Source organism: Pleurodeles waltl, chromosome 9 (assembly GCF_031143425.1).
Source record: "Pleurodeles waltl isolate 20211129_DDA chromosome 9, aPleWal1.hap1.20221129, whole genome shotgun sequence".
NCBI lineage: Eukaryota > Metazoa > Chordata > Amphibia > Caudata > Salamandridae > Pleurodeles > Pleurodeles waltl.
In genome coordinates, this window is record NC_090448.1 from 243,931,065 (window position 1) to 243,946,706 (window position 15,642).

General features: G+C 40.4%; 1 protein-coding gene across 2 annotated transcripts in view; it reads right to left on the reverse strand.

Moving 5' to 3' along the window:
* Positions 1–15,642, reverse strand: part of PPARG (peroxisome proliferator activated receptor gamma) — a 192,563-nt gene that overhangs the window by 33,819 nt on the left and 143,102 nt on the right. For both annotated transcript variants that reach the window (XM_069206652.1, XM_069206654.1), the window contains one exon: positions 14,038–14,488. In XM_069206652.1, the coding sequence (XP_069062753.1) occupies positions 14,038–14,488 (451 nt within the window). The remainder of the gene's footprint in view (positions 1–14,037; positions 14,489–15,642) is intronic.

Genomic DNA, 15,642 nt, shown 5'->3' on the forward strand with positions numbered 1-15,642 from the left:
GCTGCAGTGGCGTCAAAATTTAGACACTATTGCAGCAAAGTGCAAGGAGGCCCATTGATTAAAATGGGTGTGTCACTTTAATGCCTGCTTTGTTGATTTTACTGTGCCATTTTTGTGGGCCTCCTAACGCTGGAACTCCCCCTTATGTACATTATGCCTGACTCAGGCATAATGTGGCGCATGGGGTCCCAAAGTGGCACAATGCCTACATTGCTCCACTTTGTAAATATGGTTAAGTGAAAATTGCCTCCTTGTGCCACATTAGCGTAAAAAAAAATTGATGCTAGTGTGGAGCAAGGAGGTGCTAGGGACTTGTAAATCTGTCCCTAAGAACGGTAAAATTGCATGCAGATTTTTCTTACATGATTTATTTACATACGATTATAGCACACAGTATAATCGTGTATGAAAAACTCATATACAGTTAACTTATAAACAGAGAGTGTAAAAACACTTGAAAACGTGCAGTAATTTCGCTCAGTGTGACTCATAATCGGGGCCTATACGGTTCCCGACCTCAGGTATACATGAAACCCACTCAAAAGTGCATGAAGTGTCCACACCTGGTTTAAGGTTGTTTGGCGTAAAGTCGGTACTGTGAAAAATTCTCTTGGGCTTTTAAACACTTTCTTTGTTTCATGTACTGCTACTCATCACTGATCAATGAGTATGAGCACAGTGAAAAGTGTGGACTGAATGGTGCTGTATTTTACCACGTGTGTCTTACTTGGATGTCACTCTGTAGGCCTGGCTGCTTCTAAAACTACAGCTCTGCTGTAGGGTTGACAACTCCCCACACACTTACTGTACAATAAAGCAGTAAGGGCTCAACATGTACACTCTAGTTAGAAGGAGACTTCTCATTCTCCTACGTGGGTAAAAAACAGGACACAGGAGAATATGTCACAAATGTGGCACGAGGTTGAGCTCCTCCTTTATTTGAAGAGAAAATAAAGAAACATATAATTTCTCAATGAGTGGGTACTTCAATTATCTGATGAGTATTTTCCTCTGAAGGTTACTAAATGCTACTGTTGCCTGCCCTCACCCCCACAATCTTAGAACCATAAATTGTTCTGCAAGAAGGCAGGAAATATACTGCTTCTTACTTAATCCTCCAGAGTTTGGGGCAGCTACAGAATTGCACTCCACTCTCATAGGAAATCTATTTGTCTCGCCCAAGCTCAATCATTTCGGACAACATTACAAAATCATCCTTCTCCTCCAAGGAGATTTTTAAATTTGTCTTAAGGCTCTGGCTTGTTGCCAGATTCCAATTTAGCTGTCTCAAAATCTCTGTTTTGCACTCTTGCCTCTTTACATTTCACTTTAAGGAAATTGCTTTATGGTGTTCGCCATGGCTTAGCTCTCCACCCCACCCTCTAATATCTTTAGGTCTCTCCTGTTGTGAAAATAATTTGATCTCTTTTTCATACCTTACTGACAACTCTCAAATTCTGCTCTGACTTTATGGTCACATTTTTACCAAATGTACAACTTCAAATGGTGCCTTATCTGTGTAGTCTCCTGAATGCATCAGAATTTCTTAGAAATCAATGCAGGCAAAACGGATTTATCCGTTTTTAGTAACAAAAGAACCCACTGATGTAGTGAATGGTGCCAGCCGAACTTGTCTATCCCCTAAACGCCGTCCTGAAATTCCGAAACCTAGGTTTCTTTTTCGATCAGTCGCCCTCTCTATCTGCTCGCATCCATCCTGCCCCTCTATTTTGCAACATGAACCTCCTTCTCCCTTTTTAAGCCCCACATTTGGCAGTCCAAACAGTGATATTATTATGTCTGGATTATTCAAATTCGTTCCATCTTGTTCTCCCAGCAGTGTCTTTATTTTGATAAGTGGGGTTTATGTTTTGAATCAAAAACCGGAAAGGACTCTACTCTTATGAGACTGAGGGTGAATTTGCTCTGAAGATAAATCAACAAAAATAATCGCAGCAAACCGCTTGATTGTGTTAAAGGCTATACAGGACGTTATCCTAGAGTCCACATTTTGAATACTTCACCTGTTTGAACGAGCCCTTGAAGAGGATGACATAGAGATTGATGCTGATATGGCCAATGGTGCCAAATTGGCTATATTCTTTTGATTTCTCATTATTCAATTATGATTATATACGGACTTTGTATTATGATTTCTAGGACTGTTACTTGCCTGAATCAGACAAGACAAATGCCTAATGTTAACAAAACAACATTTTAAATAATTGGTTCTTTATCTGGCATAAAGGTTTAAGGAATTTTGTATTGAGGTCGTAATTGGGGTTAGTAGATGGCTCTACGTCCCCAGACAACTAGGTTTCCCATCCTAAGTTTTCATACAGTAAAACCATGCATTGTGGTAGTTGAAATTTTGTTTAAGTCAAATGAAACAAATACGCTTATTTAATTGACAGGGAATCATTTGAGAACCGTAGGTCAGAAATGATGCCTAAATGGAAGGACATAGTGCATGTATTCTTCACTCCACAACTATTTGGTCAGAACCCGATTTCCGTGAAGTCCATCAAAGGGCTCAAAAGGGTTCCATGTTTTAAATGTAAGGAAATGAGACCTAGTTCACTTTGATTTTCTCATTACCACATTTTGATTGCTAAACCACTTGCTGAAGTAATTCATTTGAATTTTGCCCTGTGTAATACAGGTCTGTTTCGTGTCATGCGACACTGTATTCTGCAACCTCTGCATCTTTTCTGCACATTAGTGCCAACTTCAAATAGATAGGTGACTTTGGCTCCACCAGGGCATGTCGGTCTGTTTTTATTTGTGCTCTGTGCAAGGTTACTCATTGATTAAATACATTTTGTAATACTGGTCTTGTGTAATTCAGGAATGCATTTGTCATGCTCGGTTGCACACCTTCATGCGGATGCAGTAGGTAAAACCAGGAAGTGCTAGTAAATAGGTGTGAGAGTACAAGATACCCGTCTGACGCCCATTCAGTTCTGTCGTAGACAAGTGTTTCCTTACGTAAGATGTTGGCAAAGGCCCAGAACAGTGCCAATACCTTTTGGGATGTCTAATCATGAGTACTGTGGGAAGATCTAGATTTTTATATGAAGGTCAGTCGTAGGGTGTCTCTATAATCCCCTTTGGTGCAAATGTTTTGTGCATAGAAACGTTAACTTTCAAAAGCTGCCCTTAATAATCGCTCAAGCTTTTAATTATGTTGTCTGCAAGCTATGTGTATGTCTCAGAACTGGTAGTTTCCGTTTCCTGTCTGATGTTTAAAGTCAGAATTTTATTATATCCCTATAAGGGCGTTTTCAACTTCAGATCCGTATCCGGACTGTTGAAGGAAGTATGATCACATTTTAATTTCTTAATTTCCCTTTCCATTTTAACAATTGCACAACTGCACCTCTATTTTCTTAAGCCACAATACCATTATTCAATGATGATTACATACGAGCTTTGTATTATGTTAGCTGGGACTGTAATTACTTTCCTGAATCAGACAGGGCAAATGCCTAACGTTAACGAAACAACATTTTAAATAATTGGTCCTTTGCTGTGAACATTGTTCTTTATCTTCTATTGCCAGGGACCAATCAATAAATACCTTGCACTACTTGATTTTACAATGGCAAGCAATGAGACAATGGAATTATCTTGAAAATAGTTTTTTTACATCACTAGTAATCACCCACTTGGGGTATCTTGCCGCTAAACATGGAATGTCAGGGTCTGCCTTCCTAGGGCGCTTGTTTACTTCTCCTTCCCTGACTTCAAAGTGAGAGGATTTATGTTACAATCATGCTGGATAATAGGGTAGGAAAGAGTTATTTTTTCTAGTACACCACAATATTTAAAAGGCCTGTATCAGTATTTCAGAATGTATCAGAATTAGAAACACAAATGCAGCACATCTTTTGTTATTTCTGAAGTGTGTTGGAAAAAATACTTTAATATAATCAAAGAAATAATTAAACTAGCTGATGTAATTTTCACACATTTTCGTCTGTGCACCGTATAATTTTATTAGTAAAACTTTATGTCTGTGCTAATGTAATGGTCTATTCAATTGAAAATCTGCTGTCCGTAATGGCAGTGTGCTATCACACAATGAATGCTCTACTCTACAGTAATCCTCTTCACACCACACCATGCCACTCCACTCCACTCTCCAGTACTCCACTCTACACTACTGCACTCTACACCATTTCAAGCTATGCCTGTCTACTGTACCCTGTACCACTGTACTTCATGCCAGTGCACACTTTGCCACTCTACACAGCACCTCTGCACTCTTTGTCACTGCACTCTGCACTCCTCCATTATAGGACATACCAATCTACTCTGCACAACTCCACTCTACGCCACTGTACTCTACATCACTCTGCAATACTGCACTCTATGCCAATACTCTGTGTCAATGCACTGAACTATGTAACGCTAAACTCTTTATCCCTGCACTTTATGCCAATCCAATGTACGCCACTCTAAACTATTCTGCACCACTGTCCTCTACACCCCTTTAATGTATGCCATTAGACTCTATGCCACTCGACACAACTGCACTCTACCCTACACCACTGTACTCTATGCCACATCATTCTACTCTGAAGCAATTTACTCTATGCCACTCTACTCCACTCTTTGCCACTCCACTCTATGCCACTTGAATCTATTTCTAACCACTGCACTCTGGCACTCAACTCTGCAACACTGCACTCTCCATTACTGAAGTCTATACCACTCTACTCTGCACTATCCACTCCACCCTACTCCACTCTATGCCACTGCACTCTATGGCACTATACTCTACTCTACATCATTCTATGCTACTCTACTCTGCGCCACTCTATGCCACTTGACTCTATCCTGCACCACTGTTTTCTGCATCACTCAACTCTATGCCATTACACTTTACACCACTCTACTTCACTGCACTCTACGCCACTCTATTCTCTGCCACTCTACTCTGCGCCACTGCCCTCTGTCATACTCTACACCACTATACTCTGCACTACTACCTTCTGTACCACTGCCCTCTGCACCACTGCACTCAACTATGCACCACTCCAATATGAAGCCACTGCATTCTGCAACCTGCATTGTACGCCACTGAATTCAATGCCACTTCACTCAGTGCCACTGCACTCTATGGGACTATCCTCTGCAACCCTACACCAATGCAGTCTAAGCCAGTCCACTCAACTCTTTGCCACTTGTGTATGCTTATCAAAGCGACATCACACTATGCCATTCCAATATACAACACTCTCCTTCACTCCACTCTACAACAGTATACTCCACTCTTCATCATTCCACTCTACGACACGCCACTCACCTCTATCCCACCAACTTTTAGGCATGCCGAACAGCTGCCATGTGGGTGTGCATGTTGGCTAAAACATTTTGGCAAAGCCAATAGGTCTTGCACATAACACTGCCTTTGCCAATTCTTGTTTGTATCTTCATGCTGGTCTGACAGTTTACACATCCTGCCTTCTACCCTCTTTTCTCCCACCTTGTCAGCTATCCCTATCCAACATACACTTTCGCCTTGTGATAATTCACAAGATTCAGAGTATGTATTGATCCTATGACACAAATAAAAACTTTCGACCAACATGTCAATGCACATAACTGGCTTTCTACGTACCAAAAAGGATACTTGTTAGCACAACACAGTTATGATAAGCAACTTCGGTCTCAAATATATTGTGCTATTCTATGCACTTTTTCTTCTGAATTAGTAATTGGTAATAAAATAAAGATTTAGCAGTTTAACTCAGATTGTTAATGTTTGCATAGCTTACAGCCTTGACATTATTTGCAACCTCTAGGGTTATTATCTCCAGAAGGAGTGGCTAATTTTGTCTTGTTCCATTGTTTATCCCTCACACTAATGACAAACATTTTTTAACCCGCTCTACGTTGCATGATTATTTGAACAGTAACATGGTAGCAAATATCAACCCAAAAAACTCTTTGCGGTTTCCACAAGAGTCACACATCACAAAGCTGAAAGGCTTAGATAGGATTTTGGAGCTGAGCATCCTCTCTGATATGAACTTTTGATTTCTCTTGAATGCATACCATAGTACGACTATTTGGAATTCCTCTGGGGAATCCTGAGATTGACTCAGCCAATTAGAATGCTTAGAATGTTCGCACTAACTACTGTTGTTTGAATGTATTCTACTTTCATAGGTTAAGACATTATTCAGACAGAGGCAGTTGACATTTAACTGTCCAGGCATTTGAGAGATGGTAATTTTTCTTTCCCCTCATCATTCCTACGGTTTGGGCCCATGCTTGCATTTCAATCAGGAAACAGTGATTAACATCCTCTATATTGGGCATTAACAACTTTTAACACTGCGATTAGAAGGCAATACCAAGTGATTATAATCATGTATCTTGAATAGCAATGATGCCACGTATTCCAAGAAACAGTCCTCTGCCTCAGACATTCAAAGCTTCAATAAATGCTCTCTATGCACATCATCCACAGTAGACATCAAGCACTTACCAGAAGCTCACCTCCACCAAGACAGAATGCCTGTTATTTGCCAAAAATAACAAAGAAAAAACAGTCCAAGCCTGGTTTAGTGACATGAACCTTGATGGCATCAACCTCTGTCATTCACTGAATGCCAAGTCACCTGAATTCACCCTGGATACCAACCTCTCCCTCAAGGAACACACTGCTCCCCCAAAAAACATACTAGTGACTGCTCTCTTTTCTAAAGAAAGAGAAATAATTTATTTCAGTGAATGACTTCAGACTCGCTGTTCAAGCCCTCATACTTTTGCATCTGGAGGTAATGTCGTGGCCCATAACGTCACAGACTTCACACCGACACTCCTTTGGGAGGGGGAGTCCTATACACCGCAGCATGTCTTGTCCAGGACCTGAAAAAAATATAATCATATCACCCCCATCCTGACTGTGTCCATTTGACCGCCTTGCCTGCCCACACCATCTTTAAAACCAGCTGATCATTTACAAAGCCTAAATGATCAAAATGTTCTGGAGACAAGCTCACTGTCTTTGCTGGTTCTTGGCATACTGGCATCCATGATACCATAATACTGCAGACGAAGAAGCAAATAAACGGGAAAACAAGGAAACGGCCTTTTCCATCTATGCACCTATAATCTGGAACAACATCCCCATATCATTCAAGACTGCCCCAACCCTGCTACGATTTAGAAAACAGCTATGGACCTCAAGCGGCAGCTGCTGCAAATGTCAAGGTGGGGTTGACGGGGGAAACAATGAATTTTTTTTTTAATACACTTACCTTTCCTGCCATTCCCCCCACCTCCTGCCGCATTGCTCCTCTGCTCCTGATGGTTGGTGTTCCAGCACTCCCTGAAATCCAGGCTTCCCCGAAATCCTGGTGCTGCTTTCATGCTACACGTAGCATGGAAGCAGCATCAGGATTGGACTGAGCTGCTTGGCCAGCCACTCAGACACTGCACTGGGGTCTGTGCAGTTTCTCCATCCTGGTTGGAGAAACCTGAGTGCACATGTGTGTTTGGCCGGCCTGAGACGGACGGCTAAACACACATGTGCACTTAGGTGCACTCTCTCCTCCTCCTCCTCCCTACCACCTCCCGTGGCCCAGCCCACCCCTCCCTACACTGCTGGCTAAGCCAGAAGATGAAAGATAAAATGATAGCAAACTATTATTTTATTTTTCATCTCCCGGCTCTTGGCCAAGTGGGGCAACGCTCCACTGCCATTGCAGAGGAGCCACCCGTGTGCACCTCTTTAATGAACACTACATCAGAATGCATTAACCAACCACAAACCAGGTATCTCTCCTAACACATGTTGACTTCATGTTTGTCCTTGACATTGTACAACACTCCACTATCTTTTGGCTATGTTTGTGCTTTAGAAGTACCACATACGTATAGATACATACACTAAATGTTGGACATAGCAACCAGATATGTAGAGATGCTAAAGCTATTTATTACAGTTGTGTTTTTATGTTTATTTATGTATTCTTTTTCATTTATGTTTGTACCCATTTAGTGTTGTATTATGATGCTTTAACTTTTTATAGTATATCACTTAAATGTTTTATCATTTCTAATTCTTTTGTCCACTTATGGTTATTTACTTGAGGCTATTGAGGCATAAAGGGACGATTTAATGACACAAAGTAGTGATTCCATTACGTTTTTTACTCAGCTGAAGGTTTTACCCTGCAGTTTAAACAAGTGATAAAGAAAGATCAACCACGTTCGCATTCTCATTTCCTTCTAGTCCTTCTAGGGAATGGATTTTTTTTTACATGATACAAAGAGAGACACCATCGAATCTATGGAGGAGAGACTTACTACTCATGTATGACACCCATCACAGCCCATGCCTCAGAAAATAATGGGGTAAATACATTGAATGAGGCAGAAGAAGTGAAGGACCCATCTCTGGTAATTCAAAATGAAACCTTTCTTGCTGTTCAGTTACTTTTCCAGTAACAGACTGTCGCTTGTAATCTGAAGGTTAAAGGTGTAAATCCTAGCATACATGACAGGAATGATACTTCTGACCCTTTTTGGACTTAGGAAAAATATAGTGCTATAAAATGCAATCCTATATTATTTTATCAATCAAAGAGACTTTTCCTAACTGTTCATAATTATATCTTAATGAAGGACGATATGTGCAACACGTGGCAAGCATGATCATGCCTAGACTAGAGTTCAGAACGTTTTTTGACAAATGGGGATGATGCAACAGTGATTGAAATAGGAAATCTGCCAGGCAGGGGGTGGTAACCTATTCGTGCAGTATCTAACATCTTATCCAAGAAACATATCAAATTCCAGAAATGGGTCAAGTTGAGTGTGCTTCAGTTTATGTTTAAAATGATGTCAGTCAGAACGGAGGTACAGAAAAAGGAGATCCTGAGTGATGTGTATTACCTCACAAAAAGTGTTACAGAAAAAATGTATGGGTTGAAATCTATCTATCTATCTATCTATCTATCTATCTATCTATCTATCTGTTCGTCCGTCCGTCCGTCTGTCCGTTTATCTGTCTGTCTGTCCATCTGCAGGACTGCATCCCTGGGAATACATTTTGTACCATGAGGATGGCTCAGTGAATAAAAACACTCACCAATGACAACGAGGTGATCTGAAGTTAACAATTTTATATCCTTGTATGGCAGATTCAGGCTTCCATCTTTCAGAGATCAATAAATTGATCACCATAAATTGAGTAATATTAACAACTGTTGTTTACGCCATTTAGAAACACCAGAAGTCTAGAATGAAGGGCTGTATACAACAACGTTCTTATTATGATGAAGGAGCCCGCTGTGGCACATGTGAAACTACAAACATGTGACAAGCCTCATAGAGTATCCATACTACATCAATTCTGAGCTATAGACAGAACCAATACATCTCTCTCTGCGCAGTCTTATATGTGGCTCTTGCTCACCCTATCGTTTCATGTTGTTTGTTTCAGACAGCTCCAAAGGACGCCTAAAACAGACGAGGCAGACAAATACATTTTTCAGAGACTTTCAGGACTCCAATCAATTCAATATCCTGGTTAGGTAGTCAGTGAGATTATTACACAATGTTGGGACCAGAATAGAAAAGGCACTGCTTCCCTTGTGTTGGTACCAATTGTGAGAAATAACCCAGATATTTGACTCTGCATAATTGTCTAGACATATGATTAACTTATAATTATGTTACATTATAAAGTCTTATAGAAAACCTAGAGGATCTTTAATACGCTACAGTTTATTCACTGGGGGCCAATGGAGCTCTTGAGTAAAATGAGTTTGCTGTGCTGGGTTGCATGAGCAATTATTAAAGCTGGCCATGAGTGCCATGCAAAGAGCGGACTCCACTCTTGCACAGTGAAGTAATAGGTGGGGAAAGCGGGCCTCGAGTTTTATAATAAAGCATTTCTCTAACCATCATGTTTGGCCGATTCCTTCCTAGGGTGCAATATCCAATATAAATAGTAATGTTAATGTATGATCAAGTGGAACTGTATATGTATGCATGTTTATGGTATTTCTATAGTGCAATCCTAGCCAACAGGCAGAGAGGCATTGCACAGTGCCCAATACAAGCATAAAGTCAGCAAAAATAGGAGAGGGAGATGGGCTGTGGACAGTTACTGCATTGTAATGCAGTGTCCATTAGGGTGAGCTTTCAACTATTTTATAAACTGTAGCAGCACTGGGGCATTTGATGTTGGTCCAGATACTGGGTACTCTAATTTAATGCACATTTACAATAAACTAAAAGGTCAATTTGCTCTCTGTCAAATGACTTCCATCTGGATATTTTGTATTAACTCAAGGGGATCAGTTCTGGACAGAACTCTCAAAGAGCCACAGCTTTTACAAACCAAATAAAGGAGTCCAAATATCATATTCCCCTTCACTGTTTTGAAAGTCCTTGGGGTCTCCTTGCTTTTGGAGGTACTGTGTTTGTTTGAAGTGGACTTGACTAGTTCAATAGATCATTTTGTTGCATTGCATAGTTGCAGCTTCACTGGCCAACAGTGGATGCAAAAAATCTATTGGACATGTTATGCTAAATTTAAGTTGCTGTAGAATACCTAATGGAATGAGAGAACAATTTCAACACACTCTAGTTAGGCTTTCTTCTTTATGAAATACCTTTTCAATCTGTCCCACCTGCTTATGGCATTTTCGATCAGAAATATGCCACATTTTGTGTCACTTTTGTAAGTATATATGTTTTTTATCTTCTTCCAATCTTTGCAATGTATTATGCTATTCTTAATTCGTCATTCTCGCAGGAGTCACACCTTCATTTTCCACACTCACTTTTTCTCCTATGTAATATCTAGGTCTTGTCACAAAGTTCTTTGAAAATTTAATATGTCCATTAACTACTAACACGTTTTATTCCATCTTAAGTCTTGCTCTGTTTACAGTTTTATACCACCACCCGTTCTATTTCATCTTTTTCTGCAAAAACTGCACACAAATTTGCCAATGCATTTAACTGGTAAGATAGCTCAAAGAGTTAAATGCTCTCCTGCTGGCATCTAATATGGCTTAGGGATAACGAGTCGGAATTCCTTTAAGAACATCAGAAGCTTAAATCCTTCGCAGGCCGATGGCTTGTATAACAATACACCTGTATTTATTATGTAAAATATCATCTGTTATTTGCCACATTTAGAAGTGGCAAAAACTGACGTAAGAATCCGTGTTCTCGCTGCAGGTGAAGTTGTATTTTATAAAGCTGTGTCAATTAACTTTGCAAGTGCAGTGTGAAAAACCAAGGAGCACAAGTTAAAGAAGAAAAATAGGCGCCCTTGGGGCAAACATTTCTATGAATGATTCTACAGTAAGCTTGAAGGATTGGTCTCCTATAACACTTTAGAAGGAAAAGTGTGGTAGGATCTGTCTCTCTGACTGTGCACTTATTGCATCTTTCTAAAGAATATAATATATGAAGTAGTGATAATATACAAGAAACAAAACAGATAATTTTAAAGTTCGAAAGAGTTGACAGTCAATTTAGTTGTAGCCTAACTTATTCTCATGAGAATATTATGCTGAGTAATAGATAACCCCACTTTAGGATCGAAGCTTCTACAACCTAAAGCCTGTTCTAACTCAACACCAAAATGACTTTCCGAGTCCTGTTTATTTTCAAGGGGCGCGAGGGGCGGGTTGTTATTAGCTCCTAATACTAGGATAATTAACTCAACTTAATAAATCAGAAAATTACATTTCATTAGAGCCACCCATATTCTTGAAACACTTATTCACAATATGTCTCAGCGGTAAGTAGTTCATCTATCACTCTCTGGCCTACATACACCAGTAGCGGCCAGTAAGTAAAACGTAGAGGGGGTGGGGCCCACACACACACACACACACACACACACACACATGCACTCTTACACCCACGCATTCACATATGTATACATATACCCATTCACAACACTCGAAAATACTCATACATTCATACATATTTGCACGAACCAAACAGTCAATAAAAACACAAATCTTACCTGCTGCATCTCTCGGTGAAAAATGCCTCAGAGGTGCCTGGAGGGTGGAGACTGCTGCCTTCCCTCAATGGCTGACCAGTGAGTGGAGGCATCAGTCCCTACCTCGTCACAGAGTAGGATGGGGCCAGAGAGACTGCTGACCCCACCCTCCATGTGACAAGCTGGCAGTAATAGACACTCAGCCCTGGGCACTTCAGGGCTTAAAACTGAAGCGCCCAGGTGTAAGGCTATCACTGGATCTCCCATTCGTCAGAAGGGGATGGCCTTGAGGACCTTTGCTGAGCTGAGGAGCCAGTCCACCAAGGTTCAGCTCAGACAGCTGAGCCTGAACATTTAGCACATGTCTAGGTCCTGGTTGCCTAACCTGAAAATAAACAGTGTCTGTAAGATTGACCTTTGCCCAGCCTGACATACACTCTTTATGTCCAAAGAATGCGGGGGCATGGCCCCTCTCCCCTTAAGGATGGGTCGCTGCTGCATGTAACCCTCTCCCACTTCACCTTTTTCATTTCTTTCTGCAATTTTCTCCCTCTACTAAAGATTACAAATTACCCTGCGGTTACTGCATGTCCATCTCTGTGCAGAATTCTACTGCTCTATAACGAGCTGTCACTATAAAAACACCCTTCATACAGACATACATTCATACATACAATTCTGAAGTTATTACCCAAACAAGACCACCCGTTTACTGAAAGGATCCACTTTCTAATTTCTGTCAACTTGGTCAATTTTCTGTACATCATTTTATACCCAGAACCTTCAAATCTTCGAAGATCAACTATGTAACCCCCAATAATTGACTTAATGGGGCAAGTGGGGGTTGGATTAGGCATTAGTAGCCCGTCACTTCTATGTCGCCAACTGAAATCCATTCCATCTCTATTGCTAATGGATATCAGTGGTATTGGTTGCTGTTTTGCACTTTTGGAAACATGAGTTGCTAGCTTTCTACCACATTTTATTCAGCTTTAAACATAGCAGGCAGTAACATGGTTGTATACATCCTTGTGCCCATGTATCAATCAATCGATAAGGAATCTGTAAAGCGCACTACTCACCCGTAAGGGTTTCAAGGTGCTGAGGTGGGGGGGTGCTGCTACTGCTCGAACAGCCAGGCCATGTATAATCAGAATGTCAGTGAAAGAAAGTGAAATATGGGGAAAGAATGCTTGTTTGGCAAAAAATATTGTGAGGGGATTGGGAGAAGTAAGAAAGAGAATATTAACAAGAATGGGAGAATGAGGCGATCAGGCCAGAAAGTGAGACCAATGTGTATTAGAGGAGTCGGGAAATGAAGAAAGATCAGGTGAGTGAGATAAAACTTGAAAGATTTTGAGAGGGCTGAGCAATGACAAAATCAGGTGTTGGGGTGGAGAAGAAGTGAAATCATGTAAGGGAGTGAGACAGGAATGGCAGAAATAATAGGTAAAGGGAGAAGACACAAGCTCACTTCAGAATAGTGAAAGGGGTAGAACGGACATAGGAAGGAAGCTTGGCAGTAGGGTGAGTGCTTCCCTAAAGAAAAATTAGCCATCAGCTACAGGGCTTCTCCAGTAGTTAGCCTGGTTAGAAAAGCCCCGAAAATGTGTCTTTTTTAAATTAGGGAACAGGGAGCACTCTAAAACTAAATTGCTGTATTGCCCAGATTGCAGAAAATCGTTGCCCCATTCTTTATTCAAATAAATCTGGTTGTGCAAGTGACTCAATAGGGATGAGATTAGTTGGCATGGATATATTTGAAGGAGCAGTATTTGATGAAATTGATGAAACTGCAGAAAAATGCAAAATTATAAGAAGTGCACGACTGGGAAAACAGTACACTGTTTTATGGATGAAGAAGAATAGACATGACATTGAGGCTTATGCATGCATAAAAGAAATCCAGGCAACAGCAGTACCAGCGACGTCCACTAATGTTGTGTCGCACACACATCCAGGGTACACTGCAAACCAGCCGAAAAGGATAAAGGATTGCTGTAACTATAGAATATTTTTTAGAAATTAGCAAATGTTAACCTTACCTCCACTAAGAATAATTACAGATGCAAATATGGCTAGATCGCTGTCATCCAGTTCCAGTGCGTTGAACTTTACAGCAAACTCAAATTTGGGCTCCATAAAGTCACAAAAAGGCTTTCTCAGGCTTTTCAAAAATTCCCTGGTCATAAATCCTTGCCCGTCAGCTATGAGAAGGCCATCTTTGTTCATTAAAGAAGCCAACATTGTAAATATGATCTCATGGACTCCATACTTTAGGAGAGTCACCTGGTCATTGAGGTCAAGGTTCACAAATCCTGGAATGTTTTTGGCAAATTCAGTGATCTCCCGCACTGACTCCACTGAGCGGAACTGACATCGCTGGAAGATGCGGATGGCCACTTCTTTATTTTGCTCCGGGAAAGGGCTTAGATGTTGGCATTTGATCTGATCCTCTCCCATCATTAAGGAATTCATGTCATAAATGACAAAGGGCTATAAAATAAAATAAAAACCATAATGTATTAATGTCAGCCATTTTGAAAAAGTAATTCTAATGTCAGTTAAACATTGTAGTTTGTCAAAAACTAGAAACCGTTGGTATCAGGCTGATAGTATTATATTAAAAGGTCATTTGCTTTATTTACAATTTTTTAGGGCTTTTTGTAAGACTTTAAATTTTTGCCTTGAAGTCCTATTAGTATAAAAACAAAATTCAAGTGGATGAAAAAAGCTATCATGTGTATAATGTGCCATGAATGTAATTACAAGGGCAGTTACACTATCTTGATTAGATTATTGTAGCTCTTAATATATTTACTACTGCAAAGATGAGTCTTATACTATTTGGGCATGTGTTCAGTGAACTCCTCTTCTGAAGAGGCTCTATGACAAAAACAATTCTTTGTAAATGCAACTGGAAAAAACAGGATGATAATGTAGGAGTACATATGGCGCTGGTGTTGAAGAAGACTGGCCCAATCAGACCTTCATGAACTGGATTTGATTTTCAAAGCCGGTTTTACTTTAAAAAATACTTTCAGACAGTACATTTGTAATGTTTTGAGTGGCACTGAAGTCATACTATGATTTAGGAGACTGTGTGTGTCATTTATACTAAGGCGGCCAGAGGTTCATGAGGCCACCAGGTTGGCCTCTGAGACAAAAAACAGGTTGCAACATCCCATCTGTGTAAATAGGGTTATCTCTAACTGCAGTGGAGTCAACATCATGGGGGCTTCATTGAATGCAGTGAAGCCTTGCTGAGCAGGTAACATATTTAATGGTTCCACTTGGCAAAGTGTTTCGCTTTTCAAGTCCTTAAGTGGGAATTTATTTTTGAAAAACAGAAAACTCCATTAAACCCAACATGCAAATAGTTTTCTCCCTGCAAATAGGGGTCTTTATGCAAATTCTATGCCTATGACTGGGCCCAGGTCCTCGAATTGACATGAGGTCATGGGCAGGTAAATATAGTGATTGTCACCATTTGCTAAATATGACAGTGCTGTGGACTGGTTGTTAGGTCAGATGTTTTTTTTGGTGGGCCAGGTGCAAAGCAGTCATCCAGGTCCACCAAACTTTAAAACCCCCACCTAGGGTTTTCTGCATTACTCTATATAACATTGCTTTGCAACAAATTTCGAGTG